General features: G+C 40.5%; 1 protein-coding gene across 1 annotated transcript; it reads left to right on the forward strand.

The window, feature by feature from the left end:
• The first annotated feature begins 2,459 nt into the window (after nucleotides 1-2,459).
• Nucleotides 2,460-7,387, forward strand: LOC146617085 (visual system homeobox 2-like). Its single transcript, XM_085372699.1, has 5 exons — nucleotides 2,460-2,892; nucleotides 3,403-3,490; nucleotides 4,089-4,212; nucleotides 6,216-6,396; nucleotides 7,059-7,387. Exons 1-5 carry the CDS (start codon nucleotides 2,460-2,462, stop codon nucleotides 7,385-7,387), a joined length of 1,155 nt encoding a protein of 384 aa, XP_085228825.1.
• The last annotated feature ends 3,699 nt before the right edge of the window (nucleotides 7,388-11,086 follow it).

The following is an 11,086-nucleotide window of genomic DNA, read 5'->3' on the forward strand; positions in this document are numbered from 1 at the left end:
AGACAAAATAATAATAATAATAATAATAATAATAATAATAATAATAATAATAATAATAATAATAATAATAATTTTTTATTTTTTTGGACCAAACAACGTCAAAAAATAATAATAATTTCGTCATAACACTTAATCTGCTTGCAGGTTTATTCCAAACTACTTTTAAGTTTTTTTTCCATGTGTCTTATTTCTCTTTTTGAATCAATTAGAGATGTACTGTAATGATACAACAAATGTCTGTCTATCTGCTGTGTGTGTGTGTGTGTGTGTGTGTGTGTGTGTGTGTGTGTGTGTGTGTGTGTGTGTGTGTGTGTGTGTGTGTGTGTGTGTGTGTGAAAGAGAGAGAGAGAAACCTTATTACCATGGCTATTTGGTATGGCATTGATCTCTTTATTCACTCTAATAAATTGTCCCTGAAGTCCCTGAAGGTAATCTCATTTTCACTGTTCTCTTCTCTCCCAACTTTTTTAAGATATTTGGGTCATTTTAAAAATTTTAAACATTGTGCCTCAAACTAAATAAAAATGTGATGTAGTGCAGAGTCCTGATATTATCAGGCTTTTCTCTTAGGTTGCAGGGTGAAGCGCAGCGTTAAAACCTGACGCTCTGGGCGACGACAGTGAGCCAATAATCGGCTTGATCGGGTTGATGCCACATCTCGAGATCACATTACCCATTACCAACCAACCAACAATAACCGACAGCAAACCTGGGGTTGACTGCCTGACGCTCTGGTGCCAAACAGTCCCACAGGAACCACCTATTTATTTATTTATTCATCACCACATGTCCCATTGACAATACCGCATCTCCGCAACGCGTCCACTCATCTCCATAAACTCTCCTCTGCGTAATTGTCCGCCCAGATGTCCGAAAGTGTGCCTCAAATTATCTCCGAACGATTGAAACCCGGCAATAATTGATTAATAGCTGATTAGAGCAGATTAGGTTCGAGGAGGGAAAAGAGGGGGAAACGGGACTATTTTCATTCCATTTCACAACTCACTGGCTTTGGATTTGATCTGAGGTTTATTCTATGACAAATGAAGGGAAGCTGCAGAAGATTTCCCCTGACATCCTGAAGACCTCTTCCGTTTGCTCTCACTTTTGAAATCGGATTAACCCACTGAAACACTGCGCAACCTTTCAGCCGCGGGTTTGTGATATCAGACCTCAAGCTAAAAAAAAAAAAAAAAAGACACTTGGGTGGGTGTTGTTGGGAAACAATCTGTTGCTGTATTGTGCGCTGCCGTTTGGTCCGCTGTTTGTCTCGTTTATAATTGCCATCCGGGTGTGTCCTAAATACCCCCGAACTGGGACAGTGTATTCTTTATCATGTGGCTCTCCACAGAAGAAAAAAAGGGGAGGGGAGGGGAGGCTTAATAACCTATCAACAGATGCGCAGACCGCTACCAAAGACAAAACGTTTAGTGCGCAACCCTAATTAGAATATGCAAATCACCGTGTGAGTTATGTGGGACGCTTGGAGCTGCTAACGGATCAATCAGAGAAGGAGATGAATTAATTGATTAATTGATAGGAGGTGTTGACCAGATGTGAGTGTATGAGCCCTTCCTTAAATTTGACCTATGAAAGATTTCCTTTTTTCCTTCCTTTTGTTCTTTATATCAAAGAGAATTGGTCCCTCTATTTATTATTGGCATAATTCATGAGAAAGCATGGCTGTTATTAAGATGAATTTGCACGTCAGAACAACTATTTCATAGCATGATTATTTCGCGTCTTTAACGGACGAATTAACTAATTATGGCCTCCTTTGTGAAATGTAGTGTTTATCGATTAATACAGCTTTTAGGGCCTTCATAATACCCTTATTGTTCTAAGAAAACAAACACAAATATCGGGCTTATTAAAGAGGGTAGAAGCACAATTTTATCCAGGTTTAAGTTACATTAAATTATATTCATATATATTCTTGTTTTCTTTGTTTGTTATTTAGTTATTTTGCCAGTAATTTTCAATACTGACATCGTTTGATGCTGATTTCCTGGACTTGATGGGTTAATCCGGCTGTTTAAACTCAATCAGTCGGATCAGATGATCACACATAGAAATGCCAAGAGCTGCAGTGAAAGTAAGCCTTATTCTCGATGTAAGACAGGGGAAAAGAGTATACGCTGTCATTTCAAACCCAAAGTTTTTCCGATGAGGGTCTATAAAGCAGCTCCTTAAACTGTAGTAGTGATTGATCATCACCAGGCTAGTAGCTGTTTTACAGAAAATCCATGAAAATATATTCCGTATGTGCGATAATAAAGCTCCGGAGCAACCACAAACTTAGTATGCAGTCTCTCCTCTCTTGTGATTGGCTGCCGCCTGTTGAATAAAAAGAGCAGTGGAGATAAAGAGAGAGAGTCACATTGCGGACTGCACCGGGGACTCTAGCTTTTTTTCTTTCTTTTCTTTTTTTTGGAGGGAGCGGAACAAAAAGTGGGATCATGACGGGGGAGGAGGGAGCAGTGCATTCAGACTCAGAGAATAAACAGAAATCAGCTTCACAGACTTGCGTGAGCCACGGGGGAGCCCACCAACAGCCGCCTGCAACCTGGAAGATGGCCCCCACTGCGCAGCGGCGCACCGGCTTTGGGATCCAGGAGCTGCTCGGCCTAAACATAGAGCCGCCGGCGGCACCGAGGCGACCGCTGGAAGCTCTGCCGCACAGGGCGCACATTCTGGCCGCCAGGTCAGCCCTGGGACATGGAGGCCTCGGGGTCGGCGTAAGCTTATTGCGACCAGAGAGCATACACTCGTTTTACAGCCAGCCTGCTTTTCTGGAGGTGCTGTCAGAGGCGCAAAATGTGCACCTGCAGCCGCTGCACAGGACAACGCGCGTGGACTCTGAAATGGACGCGCAGCACTCCACCAGCTCCGGTGAGACTTCATGTCGCTGAAGCACGAGGATAGTTTCAGTCAGTCGGAGTGTTTGTAATATTTAAGTTTATGTGAAGATTAAAATGTCATGTCAAATCCCCGAACCAACGTGAGGCAACAGGGAAAAAATGTCTCACTAAAAGCAAATGAGAAAAAGAAGAAACGAGAAGTTGTGTTGAAAATGCGCAAGTTAGGGTCGAACGGAAAAGGCCTTTGTATTTATATTTATTAAATTATTAAATTATTCATAAAATAGTTTTTTTTTAACATGGCTGTGGTTTTTTTTTTATTCCAGGTGTGATGTGACACATTTTCAATTTTCCATTATAATATCTGTGTTGTTTTTATATTTATTTATCATTTGTCATCAAAGAAGATGAATATGATAATTTAAATAAATAATCGGCTCCAGTTTGTTATTCTAATTATTATTATTAGTAGTAGCAGTAGTAGTAGTATTGTTATCAGTAATAATATTTTTTAACCTTTAACCTTTAAAATCATCCACAGATTCTGATGATATGAGCTCCTCCGGCGATCAGAAATTCTCCAAATCCTCTATGGGTCAGAGCAAGAAACGAAAGAAAAGACGACACAGGTAAAAACAAAACAAACAAACAAAAAAAAAACCCGAAAGAAATATTAGGTCGTTATTTGTCGGTTTGGCCTTCAAGACACAGTGACTGTCATATATGATCGGTGAAGCTCACGTGAGCTTACGGTGTTTTATTTAATGCCGTATTTGGCGTAAGAATAAGGAGATTTTTCTGATTTCCTTCTGGATTTTCTTTTTGACTTTTCTTTTTAACGTGTTCTTGTTGCTTTTTTCTTTATAAAAATATGAAGGATATATATTTTTATTTTCGTTTTGTTTTTTTCTGTATTTGTATTTATTCACAAGACACAAGATATATTCATATTTATAGGTGATTAAATCTGAAGTCACCATTTTCTGCTTTAAGTGGTGCCTACATTAAAAATGTAACTAAGCTGATATCAACTAAAAATAATAAAATACTTTATTATGATATTTTTTCATAAAAAGATATTTCCTGAAAAATAAAAACCAGGTGAAATGAATGAACAGGCACAAGAAAAGCCATCATCACTGATAACTAATCAGACTGAAAGCATGATTGATTTTAAAAAGACTAAAAAGGCATCCAATCGTTTTTGGTCTTTTATTTTTCCTGCAGAACAATTTTCACATCCTATCAGCTGGAGGAGCTGGAGAAAGCTTTTAATGAGGCTCACTATCCAGACGTCTATGCCAGAGAAATGCTCTCCATGAAGACTGAGCTACCAGAAGACAGAATACAGGTGGGATCATGTCTCTGCATGAAAGCAGAAATCCACAATCTGATATCTTATATTTTCCACATGAAGATGTTTTCATCAGCTAACATCTTGATGTCTTTGACATCAAAATGTGGGCAGGTGATTCAGCTATTTGGTGCAATATGAACACTACCTCAGAGGTGACATCTTCTGTCACTATAGCAGACAGATAGAGCCAGCAGTCACCTGCTCCATCATCATCTTCACAAGGTCTTCACATTAGCAGGCACTTCACCTTCACACTGTAATTAGTTAATAGAGGAGAACTTATCACGTCTCTTCCTGGGAGAGGCAGGCCGCAGCCCTGAAATGAAATGATAACTACATAGAAATTAATTAGCAGAGGTCAGCGGCTGAGCAGGGGCCAGTGCCCGGCTGCTACGAGCATTTTAATTTCCCGTGATATTTGAGCGCCTGTCTCCCATCGACCAGGCCTGGAAATTAACTTATTTTTCAATCAGCCTCTTTGCCCCCCTCGGGTCACCTCGCAGGAAGCAAAGACACACACGCTGTCATGCACACTCACACTGCTGCTGTCAAAAAGCATGATTGCTCATCTGGGGCCCATCTTTTTATGAGATGGAGGTTATCGTCACATCTACCTGAATAGCTTTCCAGACCCAGCTTTCATCGTTTTTAATTCCAGGTCTGCAAAACGCATGCACGCACACACACACGCATGCTCATGTCCACACACACACTGGCACACGCACTCCACACACCATTTCTTACAATCTCATCCTGCATCCACGGCCATTTTAGGATGCTCATTTTTCCCCCCTGTTTTCCTCATCCATATTCACAAGCAGGCTGAGATGATTACACGGTCTGGCCTGGTGGAAATCAATTTAGGCACCTGAAACAGAAACACACACACACACAGGATAAGCATGCACGGGCTCAACACATTTGTACTGAAAATTAAAGTCCAGTTTGTGTGTTCAGACTCATACTGTGCAACACGTGCATGTGCAAAAGAAAACATTTTTAAGAAGATGTTTTTTAAGCCTCATTCCAATCTACCAGTCATATCCCAGTGCAACAAATAAAATATTACTGCACTCTGACGTGAATTGTATTATAAGGAGTTCAAAAAGCTGCAAAACGTTGAAATTAAAGGAAAATGACTCTTTAAATTTTTTTCAGAGCTTCAGAATTTTCCATTGTGCAACAATATTTGTCATTTCTGCAGAATGTCTCCAAATGTGTTTCCATATCACACACATGTTAATTGCATGCTAGACAATATTTTCCACTTCTGATATCACATATTCTGCTCCCACATGCATAAACAGCCTTTATAACAGGGGTGCCAAACATAAGGGCCAGGGGCTAGAATCAGCCCGCCAAAGAAATATGTGAAGGACATAAACTTTAGACTTTTAACTCTATTTTCATACGTTTTACAGCTTTTCCTACTGAAAAAGACCTCCTCTGAGACCATTCATACTATAACAACGTAAATAAGTAATAGATAAACCATGAAATGACAGAAAGGCCCTGTATTTTAACGTCTAGTCTAGAAATGTATGATGTGCACAGTTGTTATATCTGACAGTCACTAGTCAATCTCCTGATTAGTTTAGCAGAGGCTAGCTAAGAAAACTGGTTTCAAGAGCTAACATAGACACACATATTCCAGCTGTTCAGCCAGAGTCACTTTAGGTCCTTGTTCGTCAGGACACATGAGCGTGAAATTTCTTACAGGGCAGCTGTGGCTACAACTGTAGCTTGCCTCCACCAGTGTGTGAATGTGATAGTGAATGAATAGTGGCACTGTAAAGGGCTTTGGGTGCCTTGAAAAGTGCTATATAAATCCAATCCATTATTATTAAAAACCAGAATAAAAATCCATCAAACATTTCCATTGAATAAATAGAGAAAAGTCTGTGTGATAAGCTAACAGAATTTTTTGTAATTTTACATTTAAAAAAAATCTCAGGGATTACATAAAACATCCTCACCACTTAAAATTATCTGTCCAGGTGTGGTTTCAAAACCGTCGGGCCAAATGGAGAAAAAGGGAGAAGTGCTGGGGGCGCAGCAGTGTGATGGCAGAGTACGGCCTGTATGGAGCCATGGTCCGCCATTCCATCCCGCTGCCCGAGTCCATCCTCAAGTCAGCCAAGGAGGGCAGCACAGACTCTTACGCGCCGTGGTTACTGGGTGAGTCCCATGGGTACTACATGTCAATCGCCTCCCTCACAACTCTTATTAATTATGAATCATCCTCCATCATTTGATATGCATTTAAAAAAATACACATCAGAAGCACATTTTGCAGAAATCTGCTAACACTCTCCTTTCTTTGACTGATAAATCAAATGCTAAACAATTAAAACAATCTTCTTTTATTTTGGTTGAATCCGCCTTTAAGTTATCTGTCCAAAAAAAGTCTCTTGATGCAAAAAGAAAAAAAAACCCTATATATTTGTGGACTGTGTTTGAGATTGAGTTGTGTCCTACGAGGACGGGGGTTAGCTTGCCTGAAATCAGGAGCCAATAAAAGCCTCAGCATCTCATTAAAAAGGTAGAAGTCAATACAGTGATAATCCTACTTCATCAGGGCAGATTAGACCAGATCTCCTCTCTCACCTCATGTCAATTGATTAGTTTAAATCAGTTACGTAACTCTAATTGAATAATAGGTTCTATTTGCCAATCTATCCCCTATGTATGGATCATTCCTTAACGCTCCTTTTTTTTTACTTCACTGTCAAACATCTCAGTACGTTCGTTAAACTCACAGAAATAATCACAACAGGAAAGCTCTTTCATCTGTGACTTCTCCGTTCTCTTCTTTAAAAAAATACTGTTTTCCTGTCCAGGTATGCACAAGAAGTCTCTTGAAAATATCCACACGTCTCCAGGAAAAGCCCAGAGCCTGACACCGCCACCAGCTTCACCGGCACAAGAGAAATTGGTGGATAAAGTGATAGAGGAGGATAAGCCGAAGCAGAATAAAGACACCGGTTCACCGATTTCTAAAGAGGAACTGAGGGAGAACAGTATTGCTGCGCTGCGAGCGAAGGCGCTGGAGCACAGCGCTAAGATGCTCGGGACAGTTTCTGACAGAACAAACATTCACGTACCTCGTAAAGAGGAGGCTGAGGGGGAGTTGACGGAGAAGGAAACGGCGAAAGTGAGGAGAAACTGAAAGAGGCTACGGGATGCGCTCTGCAGAGTGGCAGTTCTAATGTTCAGAGGCGGCAGTCTTATTGTGTTGGTTAAACTGAATCTTGATGCACGCGGAGTCACTTTGTGTTATCATACGTTCCCTTAGGTTTATGTCTGAAGTCAAGTCTTTAGCTCTGCTGACTGATTGAGCTTCAATAACTCAAATGTTGTAATGTTTGTACAGCTAACCAAAAATGCACAACACATTTGTGCATGTCTTCTCCTGCAGCTGATGAGGAAGGGAAGGGAGGAGCACAGAAATGTTTTCTTTTGAGTTCATAATGCCAGGTGGCAAATTAAAAGGAAAAACCTGACTTCCCCACATCTACAGTTAGAGGATCGAGTGGCTTTGATGTTGTTATTGTGCTGTTGTGACATGGTTTGGATTCACTTGACCCCTTTGGATGGAAACCTTGTTGGAAATCGATGCAAAGTTGATCTGAGCGATCGCTTTCATGCTACGATGAAACGTTTCTGTCCTACTGGATGACACCGCCTCTGTCCACACAGGACACGAGGGATCGTGATTAATTATTCAAAAGTAAGATCATGTGAATTGTGTATAGCCGTAAAGCAGTGGCAGGTTTCGTTTTGTCTAAACCAAATGAGGGAATATATTTTTGAAGAATGCTCTTTGATCACTGCAGTGGAGCTCAATCAATCCTACGGCACGCTGAACTTGCTCTGGCAGCACATTACCATATAAAAAAAACTTTGTGTTGCTTTTTTTAAATGTAGTGTGTCATTCTTCTGTCATACAGCTTGGCAGCTTTTCATGTAAGCAGAGCCTGGATTCAAGAGACTTTATATAACTTTGACCTCTGACTTTTCTGTGACCCCACATCTCGGCTCGGTAACTGACACAGGTATCACTAAAAACAGTCGATACCAAATCCTGTAAAAAGGTTTCCTCAGCTCTTAAATAAGTGGTGTAAATTTTGAACATGCCCCATAGGTAATATGGCGTTATGTATAGTTAACACCAAGTGTGTGTGTTTGTTTCTGTATAAATGTAATTGTAGCAATTAAATCTTATTGGTATTTAAATAATGTGCTTTTTGTTGCTTCGTGTGCAGAGTTTGAGAAAGGTACGTTTCACTGTGGAGATTTTATAATGCAATCAAAATAAAACCTAGGTGGTTGGAAGTAACATTAAAAAACTAAACAAAAAAACAATTGAAACTGAGAGGATGAAAGTCATAAGGCCAAAAGCAGTCGTACTGGGATCATATATAATGATAGAAAATGATCTTTAGCCTAAATTAAAATAATGCTGATGCTGAAAGGTGAGCAAATCCAAATCTTTTTAATATACTGTAGTTAACTATAAATCCAGGAATGACCGTCTGTCAAAGACATGTCCTTTAACCTGCTGCATCACTAAGTCCTGCATCTAAAACACGCTTGGTTTAGCTCTGTAAGACAGCACTGAATAAAATCAGCAGGCAGGTCATTCGGCATCTGTTTCAGGCATATTTTGCAGGTTAATCAACCTCTGAAAAGCTGCTGGTACTTGAAAACTATAACCGTTAGGGCAGAGGTTAATGGGAATTTCACACTGACAGCAAGCGATTATGAAAACAGATGGATGGTTTCTTTATAACCTGTTGCAGAATGCACTAAGCGACACTCTGGAGCCTTTTAGCCTTCAATCTCTTTTAATGAGGTCTGTATGAGTTGCAGAACAGAGAAGAAAATAGAACTAAAATAAATACTATACGCCCCTACCCTTACCTAGGGCCACGAGCTGTGGGTAGTGACCGAAAGAACGAGATCGCGGGTACAAGCGGCGGAAATGAGCTTCCTCCAAAGGGTGGCTGGCCTATCCCGAGATAGGGTGAGAAGTTCAGCCATCCGGGAGGGGCTCAGAGTAGAGCCGTAGAGAGTGATGTGCTCCTCCACATCAAAAGGAGCCAGCTGAGGTGGTTCGGGCATCTGACAAGGATGCCACCTGGGCGCCACCTGGGTGAGGTGTTCCAGGCATGTCCCACCGGGAGGAGGCCCCGGGACAGACCCAGGACACGCTGGAGAGATTATATCTGTCGGCTGGCCTGGCCTTGGTGTTCCCCCAGATAAGCCAGAGGAGGTGGCTGGGGAGAGGGAGGTCTGGGCTTCTCTGCTTAGGCTGCTGCCCCCGGATAAAGCGGAAGAAGATGGATGGATGGATGGATGGATGGATGGATGGATAAATACTATTACATATAGTGTTAATATTACATATAAAATTAAAGATGACCCAGTGGTGTGGGGGTTAGCACTGACACCACACAGCAAGCAAGTCCTGGGTTCAAGGACATGTTCTGTGTGGGTTCTCGCAGACTTCTTCCCACAATTCAAACACATGCCTGTCAGGTTGATTCTAAATTAGCTGTACATGTAAATGGTTGTCTATTTCTCTGTTTGCCCGGCAACAGTCTGTTGACCAGTCCAGCTGTGATGGGGTGAAAGGTGGGATAGGATAAGCAGTCAAGAAAATGGATGAATATTAAAAAAAACTGGTGAGTTAAGGTCTTAGAATAAAACATGTTTTTTAGTACAGAAATGACTAACCAACCTACTTAAAAAACCCACTGAGGACCTGCTGTAGTGACACATGTCATCACAGTTGCATAAGACTGGATAAAGTTTAATTATACCAAAAGTTAGGAAATTAGTGTGCTACAGAAGCCAAAACACACAACCTGTACAACACAGCTTGAATAAACAAGACCTATTATGTTTGTGCTCATCTTTGTTATACACTGAACGTTATGGTGAATGGGGGTACATAAAACATGACTTTAGAATAAGGTGTGCAAGCAGTCCATGTGAGCCAAGGTCCCAGGCAGTTTTTTCTTCTCCTGGATCTACATGATGTCATGTAAAGCAGATCATCCATACCAATCAGAAGAAAGGCCCAGTAGAAGATAAAAGAGGATTATTTTGAATTATGAATCACGCAAAGTTTCTCTAGTAAACTTAAAGAAAAAAGTATGAACCTGGAATTAGGTATGATGGAAGTTTTACTTTTATAAAGTTTATCTCAGCACTTCTTTATCTTTAAAGCAATCCTCACAGTGATGTGTAAAATACAACAAGCAGAACTTTACACTGTTGTAAAGCCTCTGTCTAAGCTCTCATTAATGGGCTGATTGATCCAGATATTGATTGCATTGGATCTATACTAGCACAATATGATTAATACTATGTTTCTATATTTAAGTTGTGTATGCAACCCAATGAATTCTATTAAATTAATATTTTGGGGAAAATAAACAAATATACTTCAAACTGGTATTTATTTGGTGTTGGATCGATACCAACTGCTCTTCTTTACTCACCCTAAATACTTGGTGGCCACATACGAAAACACTGTTAAGTGAAGTTAAGTACAAGCTGTACGCGGCTGCAGCTGGCATCGTAGGTGGCAGTCTGTAAAGTGAAGACATCAAAGCCAAAGTTAAACTGTACTGCGGATGTTCGTTAATATCCGGGAAGCTCAGCGAAGTTGTTTAAAGCGTTTAAATGTGAAATAATAAAGATTTGTAGATGTAAACTAACATACGTGGCTATGATGGTCCAGCATGCAACGTAAACAGTGAGTCTTATTGTTGAAAGTGGTGGATTTGAGAAACAGTTTGTACCCAGAGGTGAGCAATGTTTGAAAAGACTTTAATGAGGTTGATTTCAACATTACCCA

The sequence above is a fragment of the Diplotaxodon limnothrissa genome, linkage group LG15 (genome assembly GCF_057381915.1).
Source record: "Diplotaxodon limnothrissa isolate DT_005_m linkage group LG15, D_limnothrissa_male_GT1.1, whole genome shotgun sequence".
Classification (NCBI taxonomy): Eukaryota; Metazoa; Chordata; class Actinopteri; order Cichliformes; family Cichlidae; genus Diplotaxodon; species Diplotaxodon limnothrissa.

Coding starts and splice junctions, on each gene's coding strand:
- LOC146617085 (XM_085372699.1), top strand. CDS start 2,460: ATGACGGGGGAGGAGGGAGCAGTGCATTCAGACTCAGAGAATAAACAG. Junction 4,213..6,215: donor TACCAGAAGACAGAATACAG/GTGGGATCATGT, acceptor TTATCTGTCCAG/GTGTGGTTTCAAAACCGTCG. Junction 6,397..7,058: donor TTACGCGCCGTGGTTACTGG/GTGAGTCCCATG, acceptor TTTCCTGTCCAG/GTATGCACAAGAAGTCTCTT.